Source organism: Phasianus colchicus, chromosome 32, assembly GCF_987193195.1.
Source record: "Phasianus colchicus chromosome 32, bPhaCol1.hap1.1, whole genome shotgun sequence".
In the NCBI taxonomy this organism is placed as follows: Eukaryota; Metazoa; Chordata; class Aves; order Galliformes; family Phasianidae; genus Phasianus; species Phasianus colchicus.
Window position 1 is genome coordinate 2,389,671 of NC_143467.1, and position 14,836 is coordinate 2,404,506.

At 55.5% G+C, this 14,836-nt stretch overlaps 1 protein-coding gene across 1 annotated transcript; it reads left to right on the forward strand.

Moving 5' to 3' along the window:
• The first annotated feature begins 1,026 nt into the window (after nucleotides 1-1,026).
• On the forward strand, nucleotides 1,027-8,373 carry LOC116241018 (glandular kallikrein-3, submandibular-like). Its single transcript, XM_090128078.1, has 4 exons — nucleotides 1,027-1,043; nucleotides 1,747-2,033; nucleotides 4,488-4,621; nucleotides 8,089-8,373. The coding sequence occupies exons 1-4, from the start codon at nucleotides 1,027-1,029 to the stop codon at nucleotides 8,269-8,271; spliced, it is 621 nt and encodes a 206-aa protein (XP_089984204.1). The 3' UTR covers nucleotides 8,272-8,373.
• Nucleotides 8,374-14,836: the final 6,463 nt, after the last annotated feature.

Sequence of the window (14,836 nt, forward strand, 5' to 3'; positions counted from 1 at the left end):
GGGGCATGGGGGGGGCAGGTGGGACGTGGGGGGGGCAATGGGGGGGCAATAGTGGGAGGCAGGGGGGGCAATGGGGGGGAATTGGGGGGGTGGGGGAGAGGGAGGGCAATGGGGGGGGGGAAATGGGGGCCGGAGGGGTAATTGGGGGTAATGGAGGGAGGGGGGGGGCAATTTGGGGGGTGAGGGTGGGACGTTGGGGGGCATGGGGGGGGGCAATGGGGGGGAATTGGGGTGGTGGGGGGGTAGAGGGAGGGCAATGGGGGGGGGAATGGGGCCCGGGGGGGGCCGGGGGGGGGCAATGGGGGCAGTCGGGGGCAATGGAGGAGATTGGGGGGGCAATGGGGGGTAATGGGGGGGATTGGGGGAAATTGAGGGTTATGGGGGGGCAATGGGGGGCAATGGGGGGCAATGAGGGGACAATGGGGGGGATTGGGGGCAATGGGGAACAATGGGGGGCAATGGGGGGCAATGGGGGGATTGGGGGCAATGGGGGGCAATGGGGTCAATGGGGGGTAATGGGGAACAATGGGGGGGCAATGGGGGGCAATGGGGTCAATGGGGAACAATGGGGGGCAATGGGGTCAATGGGGGGTAATGGGAAACAATGGGGGGCAATGGGGGGCAATGGGGGCAATGGGGGGGCAATGGGGAACAATGGGGGACAATGGGGGGCAATGGGGTCAATGGGGGGTAATGGGGAACAATGGGGGGGCAATGGGGGGTAATGGGGAACAATGGGGGGGCAATGGGGAACAATGGGGGGCAATGGGGGGCAATGGGGGCAATGGGGGGGCAATGGGGAACAATGGGGGCAATGGGGGGGGACAATGGGGTGAATGGGGTCAATGGGGGGTAATGGGGGGTAATGGGGGGTAATGGGGGCAATGCAGGGTAATGGGGGGGCAATGTGGGGCAATGGGGGATAATGGGAGGGATTGGGAGACAATGGGGCAATGGGGGGTAATGGGGGGCAATAAGGGCAAATGGGGGGCAATGGGGGGTAATGGGGGGGGCAACAGGTGGGGAATGAGGGCCAATGGGAAGTAATGGGGGGGGGCAATGGGGGGTGATGGGGGGCAATTGGGGGTAATGGGTGGCAATGGGGGGCAATGGGGGATAATGGGAGGGATTGGGGGGACAATGGGGGACAATGGGGCAATGGGGCAATGGGGGGCAATGGGGGGCAATGGGGGATAATGGGGCAATGGGGGGTAATGGGGGCAATAGGGGCAAATGGGAGGCAATGGGGGATAATGGGAGGGATTGGGGGGGAATGGGGGACAATGGGGCAATGGGGGGCAATGGGGGGCAATGGGGACAATGGGGGGCAATGGGGTCAATGGGGGGTAATGGGGAACAATGGGGGGCAATGGGGGGCAATGGGGTCAATGGGGTGGCAATGGGGACAATGGGGGGCAATGGGGGGTAATGGGGGGCAATGGGGTCAATGGGGGGTAATGGGGAACAATGGGGGGGCAATGGGGGGTAATGGGGTCAATGGGGAACAATGGGGGGCAATGGGGGGGATTGGGGGCAATGGGGGGGCAATGGGGAACAATGGGGGGTAATGGGTGGCAATGGGGGGTAATGGGGAACAATGGGGGGCAATGGGGGGTAATGGGGGGTAATGGGGTCAATGGGGGGTAATGGGGAACAATGGGGGGCAATGGGGGGCAATGGGGAACAATGGGGGGCAATGGGGAGCGCTCCCCCCCCCCCGCCGCTGTGACCCCCCGCCCCCCGCAGCCACATCCAGGTCCTGGCCGGCTCGCACAACCTGTCCTCGCCCTCGGCCTCCCAGCAGTACTCCGCCGCCGCCGAAGTTTTCGTGCACCCCGACTACGAGCCAATGGGGGACGAGGATGGGGGCGGTGACGTCACGGCGGAAGGGGCGGGACTTCCGCACGATCTGATGCTGCTCCGCCTCGACCCCCCCTTCACCCTCGGCCCCTCGGTGCGGCCGCTGCCCCTCCCCCTCACGGAGGCCCAGCCTGGGACGGCCTGCACGGTGATGGGATACGGCAGCACTGGAGGTGGCGAGGGGCATCACGGGATGGCGCGGGGGACGATGGGATGGCGCCAGGGGGTCACTGAGGGGTGTCGGGGGGGTATTATGGGGTGTATTGAGGGGTATTATGGGATGTCATGGGGGTATTATGGGGTGTATTGAGGGGTATTATGGGATGTCCTGGGGTTGTTATGGGTTGGCCTTAGGGCTATTATGGGATGTCCTGGGGGGTATTATGGGGTGTCCTTAAGGGTATTATGGGATGTATTGAGGGGTATTATGGGATGTCATGGGGTTATTATGGGGTGTCCTTAGGGGTATTATGGGGTGTCCTGGGGGGTATTATGGGGTGTCCTTAAGGGTATTATGGGATGGATTGTGGGATATTATGGGATGCATTGAGGGATGTTATGCGGTGTCATGGGGGTATTATAGGGTGTAATGAGAGGTATTATGGGATGTCATGGGGTATTATGGGATGTAATGGGGGGTATTATGGGATGTCCTGAGGTTATTATGGGATGTCACGAGAGTATTATGGGGTGTCCTTAGGAATATTATGGGATGTCATGGGGTTATTATGGGGTGTCATGGGGGTATTATGGGATGTATTGAAGGATATTATGGGATGTCATGGGGTTATTATGGGGTGTCCTTAGGGGTATTATGGGATGGATTGAGAGATATTATGGGATGTAGTGGGGTTATTATGGGGTGTTATGGGGGTATTATGGGGTGTCATGGGGGTATTATGGGATGTATTGAAGGATATTATGGGATGTCATGGGGTTATTATGGGGTGTCCTTAGGGATATTATGGGATGCATTGAGGGATATTATGGGGTGTCATGGGGCTATTATAGGGTGTAATGAGAGGTATTATGGGATGGCGCTATGGGAAATTATGGGATGCCATGGGGTATTATGGGATGTAATGAGGTATTATGGGATGTAATGGGGGGTATTATGGGATGTCATGGGGTATTATGGGATGTAATGAGGTATTATGGGATGCAATGGGGGGTATTATGGGATGTCATGGGGGTATTATGGGGTGTCAGGGGGGTATTATGGGATGTGATGAGGTTATCATGGGGTGCCCTTAAAGGTATTATGGGATGTGTTGAGAGATATTATGGGATGTCATGGGGTTATTATGGGACGCCCGTAGGGGTATTATGGGATGTTCTCGGGGGTATTATGGGATGTCATGGGGGGGGGGGGGTATTGTGGGATGGCATTATGGGATGTTATGGGATGTAATGGGGCACCACGGGATGTAATTGGGTTATTATGGGATGTCATTATGGGGAATTATGGGATGTTGTGAGGTATTATGGGATGTAGTGGGAGATTATGGGATGGCGTTATGGGGTATTATGGGATGTGATGAGAGGTATTATGGGATGGCGCAGGGAATTGTGGGATGTCATTATGGGGGTATTATGGGACGTAATGAGAGGTATTATGGGATGGCGCTATGGGGAATTATGGGATGGTGTCGTGGGGTATTATGGGATGTAATGGGCATTATGGGATGGCGTGGGGTATTGTGGGATGTCGTGAGGTATTATGGGATGTCATGGGGTATTCTGGGATGTAATGGGGAATTATGAGGGGTTATGGGGTATTGTGGGATGTTATTATGGGGTATTATGGGATGTCATGGGGTATTATGGGATGTAGCGAGGGGAATTATGGGATGTCATGGTGTATTATGGGATGTCATGGGGTATTGTGGGATGGCGTGGGGTATTATGGGATGTAATGAGGGGTATTATGGGATGTAGTGGGGTATTGTGGGATGTCATGGGGAATTATGGGATGGCGTGGGGTATTATGGAATGGTATGGGGTATTATGGGATGTAACGAGGGGTATTTTGGGATGTGATGGGGAATTATGGGAGGTTACGGTGTATTATGGGGTGTCATGGGGTATTATGGGATAAAATGAGGGGTTATTATGGGATGTCGTGGGAGGTATTAAGGGATGGCATGGGGTACTATGGGCTGTAATGAGTATTATGAGATGTAATGGGGTATTACGGGATGTAATGGAGCGTTTTGGGATATCGTGGGGTATTATGGGATGTAATGGGGTATTTTGAGATATTATGATGGGTATTATGGGATGTAATGGAGTGTTTTGGGATATCATGGGGTATTATGGGATGTTGTAGGATTATGGGGTGGATCGGGGGAGGATCTTTGGGGAGTTATGGGGGGTAATGGTGGAGTAAAGGGGTGTTATGGGGTGGCTATGGGTTGTTATGGGATTATGGGGTGGGGAGGGGCATTGGGGACGGCTATGGGGTGTTACGGGGGGGTTATGGGTGGGCTATGGGTTATTATGGGGTTTTATGGGGGAGTTATGGGGTGGGGGACCCGCAGCCCTATAGGACAGATATGGCTCCATTCTGTGGGTCTGAGCTCCGCCCCCATCCTGCCCCCTACCCCCCCCATTCTCCCCCCCCCCAGCGTCGTACCCGGAAGTCCCGCATTGCCTCAACGTGACGCTGCTGAGCGACGCCGAGTGCCGGGCGGCGCACGGTGATGACGTCACCGACGGCGCTCTGTGCGCCGGGGGGGTGAAGGGGGAGGACTCGTGTCAGGTAACGGCATCACGTGACCGAACCACGTGACCCCACAGTGACCCCACATGACCCCGTATCCCCACTATGGCCCCGTAACGGCCCCACGTGACCCCACAGCGACCCACGTGACCCCACAATGATCCCACGTGACCCCATATCCCCACAACGTCCCCATATGGCCCCATAATGACCCCGTAACCCCACAGTGTCCCCGTGACCCCGTGTGCCCCCATGACCCCATACTAATCCTATATACGCTTCGTAATAATCTCACATCCCATAATAACCCCGTGATAACCTCATTATGCTTCTCTATCCCATAATAACCCCATAATAACCCCGCATCCCATAATAACCCATAAAAACCCCATCATGCTTCTACATCCCATAATAACCCCATAATAGCCCCATAATAACCCATATGACCCAATATCCCATAATAACCCCATAATAACCCAGTAGTTCCCCCGTGTCCCCATACGACTGCACGTCCTGTAATAACCCCATGATGACACTGTATGACCCCACATCCCATAATAACCCCACACTGACCCCATACGACCCCACATCCCATAATAACCCCACACTGACCCCATATGACCCTGCATCCCATAATAACCCCACCCTGACCTCATATGACCCCACGTCCCATAATAACCCCACACTGACCCCATATGACCCCGCATCCCATAATAACCCCACACTGACCCCATATGACCCTGCATCCCATAATAACCCCACCCTGACCTCATATGACCCCACGTCCCATAATAACCCCACACTGACCCCATATGACCCCGCGTCCCATAATAACCCCACACTGACCTCATATGACCCCGCGTCCCATAATAACCCCACACTGACCTCATATGACCCCGCGTCCCATAATAACCCCACCCTGACCTCATATGACCCCACGTCCCATAATAACCCCACACTGACCCCATATGACCCCGCGTCCCATAATAACCCCACACTGACCCCATATGACCCCACATCCCATAATAACCCCTCACTGACCCCATATGACCCCACATCCCAGAATAATCCCACAATAAGTGCACAATAACGCCACAATGACCCTATATGACCCCGCATCCCATAATAACCCCATAACACCCCATAATAACATCCTATAATACCCCATAATATTCCCATGATGCCCCACTCTTTCCCACAACCCCCCATTCCCTCCCATGATGCCCCATTCTATCCCACAACCTCCCGTTCCTCCCACGATGCCCCATTCCCATGATGCTGCATTCCGTCCCATGATGCCCTGCTCCTCCCATGATGCTGCATTCCCTCCCATGATGCCCCATTCTATACCACAATGCCGCATTCCCTCCCACGATGCTGCATTCCCTCCCATGATGCCCCGCTCCTCCCACGATGCCGCATTCCCTCCCACAATGCCCCATTCCCTCCCATGATGCTGCATTCCGTCCCATGATGCCCCATTCCCACGATGCACCATTCCCTCCCATGATGCCCCGCTCCTCCCACGATGACACATTCCCTCCCACGATGCCGCATTCCGTCCCATGATCCCCCACTCTCTCCCACAACCCCCCTTTCCTCCCACGATGCCCCATTCCCACGATGCCGCATTCTGTCCCATGATGCCCCGCTCCTCCCACGATGCCCCATTCCCATGATCCCCCACTCTCTCCCACAACCCCCCGCTGCTCCCATGATGCCCCATTCCCACAATGCCGCATTCCGTCCCATGATGCCCCGCTCCTCCCATGATGCCCCATTCCCATGATGCCCCATTCCGTCCCATGATGCCCCGCTCCTCCCATGATGCTGCATTCCCTCCCATGATGCCCCATTCTATACCACAATGCCGCATTCCCTCCCACGATGCTGCATTCCCTCCCATGATGCCCCACTCCACCCACGATGCCGCATTCCCTCCCATGATGCCCCACTCCTCCCATGATGCCCCATTCCCACGATGCCCCATTCTATCCCACAACCCCCCATTCCTCCCACGATGCCCCATTCCCACGATGCCGCATTCTGTCCCATGATGCCCCGCTCCTCCCACGATGCCCCATTCCCATGATCCCCCACTCTCTCCCACAACCCCCCATTCCCTCCCACGATGCCCCATTCCCACGATGCCGCATTCCCTCCCATGATGCCCCACTCCTCCCATGATGCCCCATTCCCATGATGCCCCATTCTATCCCACAACCCCCCATTCCTCCGACGATGCCCCATTCCCACGATGCCGCATTCTGTCCCATGATGCCCCGCTCCTCCCACGATGCCGCATTCCCTCCCACAATGCCCCATTCCCTCCCATGATGCTGCATTCCGTCCCATGATGCCCCATTCCCACAATGCACCATTCCGTCCCATGATGCCCCACTCTCTCCCACAACCCCCCATTCCCTCCCATGATGCCCCACTCCTCCCATGATGCCGCATTCCCTCCCATGATGCCCCGCTCCTCCCATGATGCCCCATTCCCATGATGCCCCATTCTATCCCACAACCCCCCGTTCCTCCCACGATGCCCCATTCCCACGATGCCACATTCCCTCCCACGATGCCGCATTCCGTCCCATGATGCCCCACTCTCTCCCACAACCCCCCATTCCCTCCCATGATGCCCCACTCCTCCCACGATGCCGCATTCCGTCCCATGATGCCCCGCTCCTCCCATGATGCCCCATTCCCATGATGCCCCATTCTATCCCACAACCCCCCGTTCCTCCCACGATGCCCCATTCCCACGATGCCACATTCCCTCCCATGATGCCGTATTCCGTCCCATGATGCCCCACTCTCTCCCACAACCCCCCATTCCCTCCCATGATGCCCCACTCCTCCCACGATGCCGCATTCCGTCCCATGATGCCCCGCTCCTCCCATGATGCCCCATTCCCATGATCCCCCACTCTCTCCCACAACCCCCCTTTCCTCCCACGATGCCCCATTCCCACGATGCTGCATTCCCTCCCATGATGCCCCGCTCCTCCCATGATGCCCCATTCCCATGATGCCCCACTCTATCCCACAACCCCCCGCTCCTCCCATGATGCCCCATTCCCATGATGCCCCACTCTATCCCACAACCCCCCGTTCCTCCCATGATGCCCCATTCCCACGATGCCGCATTCCGTCCCTTGATGCCCCACTCTCTCCCACAACCCTCCGTTCCTCCCATGATGCCCCATTCCCACGATGCCACATTCCATCCCATGATGCCCCGCTCCTCCCATGATGCCCCATTCCCATGATGCCCCATTCTATCCCACAACCCCCCATTCCTCCCACGATGCCCCATTCCCACGATGCCGCATTCTCTCCCATGATGCCCCGCTCCTCCCACGATGCCCCATTCCCATGATGCCCCACTCTCTCCCACAACCCCCCATTCCCTCCCATGATGCCCCATTCCCACGATGCCCCATTCCCACGGTGCCGCATTCCGTCCCATGATGCCCCGCTCCTCCCATGATGCCGTGCAGGGCGACTCCGGCTCCCCGCTGCTGTGCGCAGGCGCGGTGCAGGGCGTGGTTTGGTGGGGGCCGAACCCCTGCGGGCAGGAGGGGAAACCGGGCGTCTATGGGGACGTCTTCCGCTACAGGGACTGGATCCTACAGACCATGCGGGGCGCCTCTGAGCCCCACAGCCCCAACACCGCCCCATAACCCCACCCCATAACCCCAACACTGCCCCATAACCCCACCCCATAACCCCAACACCGCCCCATAACCCCACCCCATAACCCCAACACCACCCCATAACCCTGCCCCACAACCCCAATACCGCCCCACAACCCCACCCCATAACCCCAACACCACCCTATAACCCCAAATCCCACCTCATAACCCCAGTACCGCACCATAACCCCACCCCATAACCCCAACACCGCCCCACAACCCCAAATCCCACCCCATAACCCCAATACCACCCCATAACCCCAAATCCCACCCCATAACCCCAATACCGCCCCATAACCCCAACACCCCATAACCCCAACACCGCCCCACAACCCCAAATCCCACCCCATAACCCCAATACCACCCCATAACCCCAAATCCCACCCCATAACCCCAATACCGCCCCATAACCCCAACAACACCCCATAACCCCAACACCGCCCCACAACCCCAATACCGCCCCATAACCCCACCCCATAACCCCAACACCGCCCCATAACCCCAAATCCCACCCCATAATCCCAATACCGCCCCACAACCCCAAATCCCACCCCATAACCCCAATACCACCCCACAACCCCAATACCGCCCCATAACCCCAACACCACCCCAAATCCCACCCCATAACCCCAACACCACCCCATAACCCCAATACCGCCCCACAACCCCACCCCATAACCCCAAATCCCATCCCATAACCTCAATACCACCCCATAACCCATCACCCCACCCCAGAACCCCAACACCACCCCATAACCCCACCCCATAACCCCAACACCACCCCATAACCCCAAATCCCACCCCATAATGCCAATACCACCCCATAAACCCAAATCCCACACCAGAACCCCAATACCGCCCCATAACCCCAACACCACCCCAAATCCCACCCCATAACCCCAACACCACCCCATAACCCCAACACCGCCCCATAACCCCACCCCATAACCCCAACACTGCCCCACAACCCCAAATCCCACCCCATAACCCCAATACCACCCCATAACCCCAAATCCCACCCCATAACCCCAATACCGCCCCACAACCCCAAATCCCACCCCAGAACCCCAATACCGCCCCATAACCCCAATACCGCCCCATAACCCCACCCCATCACCCCAACACCGCCCCATAACCCCAACACCGCCCCATAACCCCACCCCACAACCCCAACACCACCCCATAATCCCACCCCATAACCCCAATACCGCCCCATAACCCCAACACCGCCCCACAACCCCAATACCGCCCCATAACCCCACCCCATAACCCCAACACCGCCCCATAACCCCAATACCGCCCCATAACCCCACCCCATAACCCCAACACCGCCCCATAACCCCAAATCCCACCCCATAACCCCAATACCGCCCCACAACCCCAAATCCCACCCCATAACCCCAATACCACCCCACAACCCCAATACCGCCCCATAACCCCAACACCACCCCAAATCCCACCCCATAACCCCAACACCACCCCATAACCCCAATACCGCCCCACAACCCCACCCCATAACCCCAAATCCCATCCCATAACCTCAATACCACCCCATAACCCATCACCCCACCCCAGAACCCCAACACCACCCCATAACCCCACCCCATAACCCCAACACCACCCCATAACCCCAAATCCCACCCCATAACGCCAATACCACCCCATAAACCCAAATCCCACACCAGAACCCCAAATCCCATCCCATAACCCAAATCCCACCCCATAACCCATCACCCCACCCCACAACCCCAAATCCCACCCCATAACCCCAAATTCCATCCCATAACCTCAATACCACCCCATAACCCCAACACCATCCCATAACCCCAAATCCCCCCCAACAACCCCAAATCCCACCCCCATAACTCCAACACCACCCCATAACCCCAAATCCCACCCCATAATCCATCGCCCCACCCCATAACCCCAACACCACCCCATAACCCCACTGCACAACCCCAGTACCACCCCATAACCCCAAATCCTACCCCATGACCCCACCCCACAACCCCAAATCCCCCCCCACAACCCCAACACCGCCCCATAACCCCAATAACACCCCATAACCCATCACTCCACCCCATAACCCCAACACCACCCCACAACCCATCACCCCACCCCATAATCCGTTGCCCACCCCCACAACCCCAAATCCCACCCCATAACCCCAAATCCTACCCCATAACCCATCACCCCACCCCATAACCCCAAATCCCACCCCATAACCTCAATACCACCCCATAACCCCAAATCCCACCCCATAACCCCACCCCATAACCCTACAACCCCATAAATGATGAATAAATCCTATTATGGCTGAAGTGATCCCATAAAAGTCCGGGAATCCCATTACGGGATCGCTCTTTTGTTGACCCCATCAAGACTGCATCGACCCCATAAGGGATCGGCCCTATAAAGGATCGACCCTAAAAAGAATCAACCTCATACATGTCAACCCCATAAAGATTTACTCCACAAAAGATGAACCCCATAAAGGATCGAGCCCATAAACGACTGATCCCATAAATGACTGATCCTGCAAACGACTGATCCCATAAAGATCGACCCCATAAGTGATCAACCCCTTACAGATTGATCCTATAAAGACTGACCCCATAGAGGATCAACCCCATAAAGGATTGACCCCATAAACATTGACCCTACAAAGGATGAAACCCATGGAGATCAACCCTATAAAGGATCGACCCCATAAAGATTGACCCTATAAAGATCAACCCCATAGAGGATCGACCCCATAAAGGTTGGGGTGATCCCATCATGGTTCGAACGACCCCATAAAGATTGACCCCATAAAGGACTGATCCCATAAAGATCGACCCCATAAACGATCGACCCCATAAATGATCAACCCCTTAAAGATTGACCCTATAAAGGCTGACCCCATAGAGGGATGACCAATGTCAAAATCCCCCAAATGGGGTCAAAATACCCTAAATAGGAGCAAAATATCCCATATAAGGTCCAAATTCCCCAAATGGGGTCCAAACCACCCCAAATGGGGTCGAAATACCCCATAGAGGTTCCAGATCCCCTAAATGGGGTCTAAATATCCCATATAGGTTCCAAGCACCCCATATGGGGTCAAAATCCCCCCTATAGGGTTCAAATCCCCCAAATGGGGTCAGAATACCCCATATAGGGTCCATACACCCCAAATGGGGTCAAAGTACTCCAATGGGGTCAAAATATCCCATATAGGAGCAAAATCCCCCATAGAGGATCCAGTCACCCCATATAGGGTCCAAATCCCCCATATAGCTTCCAACCACCCCATATGGGGTCAGAATCCCCCATATAGAATCCAACCCCCCCATATAGGGTCAGAATGCTCCATATAGGATCCAATTCCTCCATATAGGGGCAGAATCCCCCATATAGGGTCCAGCCCCCCCCATATGGGGTCAGAATCCCCCATATAGGATCCAACCCCCCCATATGGGGTCAGAATCCCTCATATAGGATCAAACTCCTCTTATGGGGTCAGAATCCCCCATATGGGATCAAACTTTTCTTATGGGGTCAGAATCCCCCGTATAGGATCCAACCCCCCCATATAGGGTCAGAATGCTCCATATAGGATCCAACCCCCCCATACGGGGTCAGAATCCCCCATATAGGATCAAACTCCTCTTATGGGGTCAGAATCCCCCATATAGGGTCCAGCCCCCCCATATAGGGTCAGAATCCCCCATATAGGGTCCAACCCCCCCATATAGGGTCAGAATCCTCCATATAGGATCCAACCCCCCCCATATAGGGTCCGAATCCCCCATATAGGGTCCAGCCTCCCATATAGGGTCAGAATGCCCCATATAGGATCTAACTCCTCTTATGGGGTCAGAATCCTCCATATAGGGTCAGAATCCCCCATATAGGATCAAACTCCCCTTATGGGGTCAGAATCCCGTATATAGGGTCAGAATCCCCCATATAGGATCCAACCCCCCCATATGGGGTCAGAATCCCCCGTATAGGATCAAGCTCCCCTTATGGGGTCAGAATCCCCCATATGGGATCAAACTCCTCTTATGGGGTCAGAATCCCCCATATAGGATCAAACTCCCCTTATGGGGTCAGAATCCCCCATATAGGACCCCCCCCCAGCCCCATACGGGGTCCCAGCACTTCTTTATGGGGCCGCGTCGGTTTGGGGTGGGGCGCAGCTCCGCCCGCGTCGGTGATTAATGGGGGCGGGTAACGATTAATTAGGGCCGTTAATGAGGCCGCAGGGGAAGCGGGGCGGCAGCCGTGGGGCTGGGATGGGGCCGGCAAGGCCAGTCTGACGGGGGGGGGGAACTGGGAGGGACTGGGAGCGCCCCAAACCCCATAACCCCACAACCACACACCCCACAACCCCACAACCCCGTAAACGCACCCCATAACCCATATCCCTTATCCCACAACCCCACAACCCCATAAACGCACCCCATATCCCACAACCCCATATCCCACAACCCCATATCCCATAACCTCACACCCCACAACCCCACAACCCCATAAACGCACCCCATAACCAACAACCCCATAACCCACAGCCCCAAACCCCATAACCCCACAACCACACACCCCACAACCCCATAAACGCACCCCACAACCCCACAACCCCATAAACGCACCCCATAACCCACAACCCCATAACCCACAACCCCATATCCCATAACCTCACAGCCCATAACCCCACAGCCCCAAATCCCATAACCCCACAACCCCAAACCCCACAACCCCACAACCTCACACCCCACAACCCCACAACCCCATAAACGCACACCCCATAACCCACAACCCCATATCCCACATCCCATAGCCTTCAACCCCATATCCCATAACCCCACAACCGCATCACCCCGTAGACACAGCCCCAAACCCCATAACCCCACAACCACAAACCCCACAACCCCATAAGCGCACACCCCATAACCCACAACCCCATATCCCATAACCCCACAACCCCATCACCCCATAGCCCACAGCCCCAAGCCCCACAACCCCAAACCCCACAACCCCACAACCCCACACCCCATAACCCCATACCCCACACCCCACAGCCTACAATCCCATAACCCCGTATCCCATAAAGCCATAACCACATACCCCATATCCCATCACCCCATATCCCATAACCGCACACCCCATAACCCGCATCCCAAACCCCATAACCCCATCACCCCATAGCCCACAACCCAAAACCCCATATCCCATAACCCCAAACCCCATATCCCCATATTCCCATAACCCCACACCCCATATTCCCATATCCCACACCCCATATCCCCATATCCCACATCCCATAACCCCATAACCCCATATTCCCACAACCCCATAACCCCACACCCCATATCCCCTTATCCCACACCCCATAACCGCATAACCCCATATTCCCATAACCCCACACCCCATAACCCCTTATCTCACACCCCATAGCCCTATATCCCTATATTTCCATATTCCCATGACCCCATAACCCCATATCCCCATATTCCCATGACCCCATAATCCCATATTCCCATATCCCCATAACCCCATATTCCCATAACCCCACATCCCATATCCCCTTATCTCACACCCCATAACCCCACAACCCCATAACCCCACACCCCATATCCCACATCGCATAACCCCATATCCCCATATTCCCATATCCCACACCCCATAACCCCATAACCCAATAATCCCATAACCCCATATTCCCATAACCCCATGTCCCCATATTCCCTTATCACACACCCCATAACCCCGTAACCCCATATCCCCATACTTCGATAACCCCATATCCCCATATTTCCATATTCCCATGACCCCATAACCCCATAACCCCATATCCCCATATTTCCATATTCCCATGACCCCATAACCCCATAACCCCATATCCCCATATTCCCATGACTCCATAACCCCACACTCCATATCCCACACCACATAACCCCATATCCTCATATCCCACACCCCATATCCCCATATCCCACACCCCATAATCCCACAGCCCATATTCCCATAGCCCCATAACTCCACACCCCATATCCCACACCCCATAACCCCATAACCCCACACCCCATATTCCCATAACCCCATAACCCCACACCCCATAACCCCATAACCCCATATTCCCATAACCCCATATTCCCATATTCCCATATTCCCATATTCCCATAACCCAAAACCCCATATTCCCATAACCCCATAACCCCATATTCCCATATCCCACACCCCATAACCCCATAACCCAATAATCCCATAACCCCATATTCCCATAACCCCATATCCCCATATTCCCTTATCACACACCCCATAACCCCGTAACCCCATATCCCCATACTTCGATAACCCCATAACCCCATATCCCCATATTTCCATATTCCCATGACCCCATAACCCCATAACCCCATATCCCCATATTTCCATATTCCCATGACCCCATAACCCCATATCCTTATATTCCCATGACCCCATATCCCCATAACCCCATATTCCCATAACCCCATAACCCCACACCCCATCTCCACACCTCCATAACCCCATAACCCCACCCCCCGAT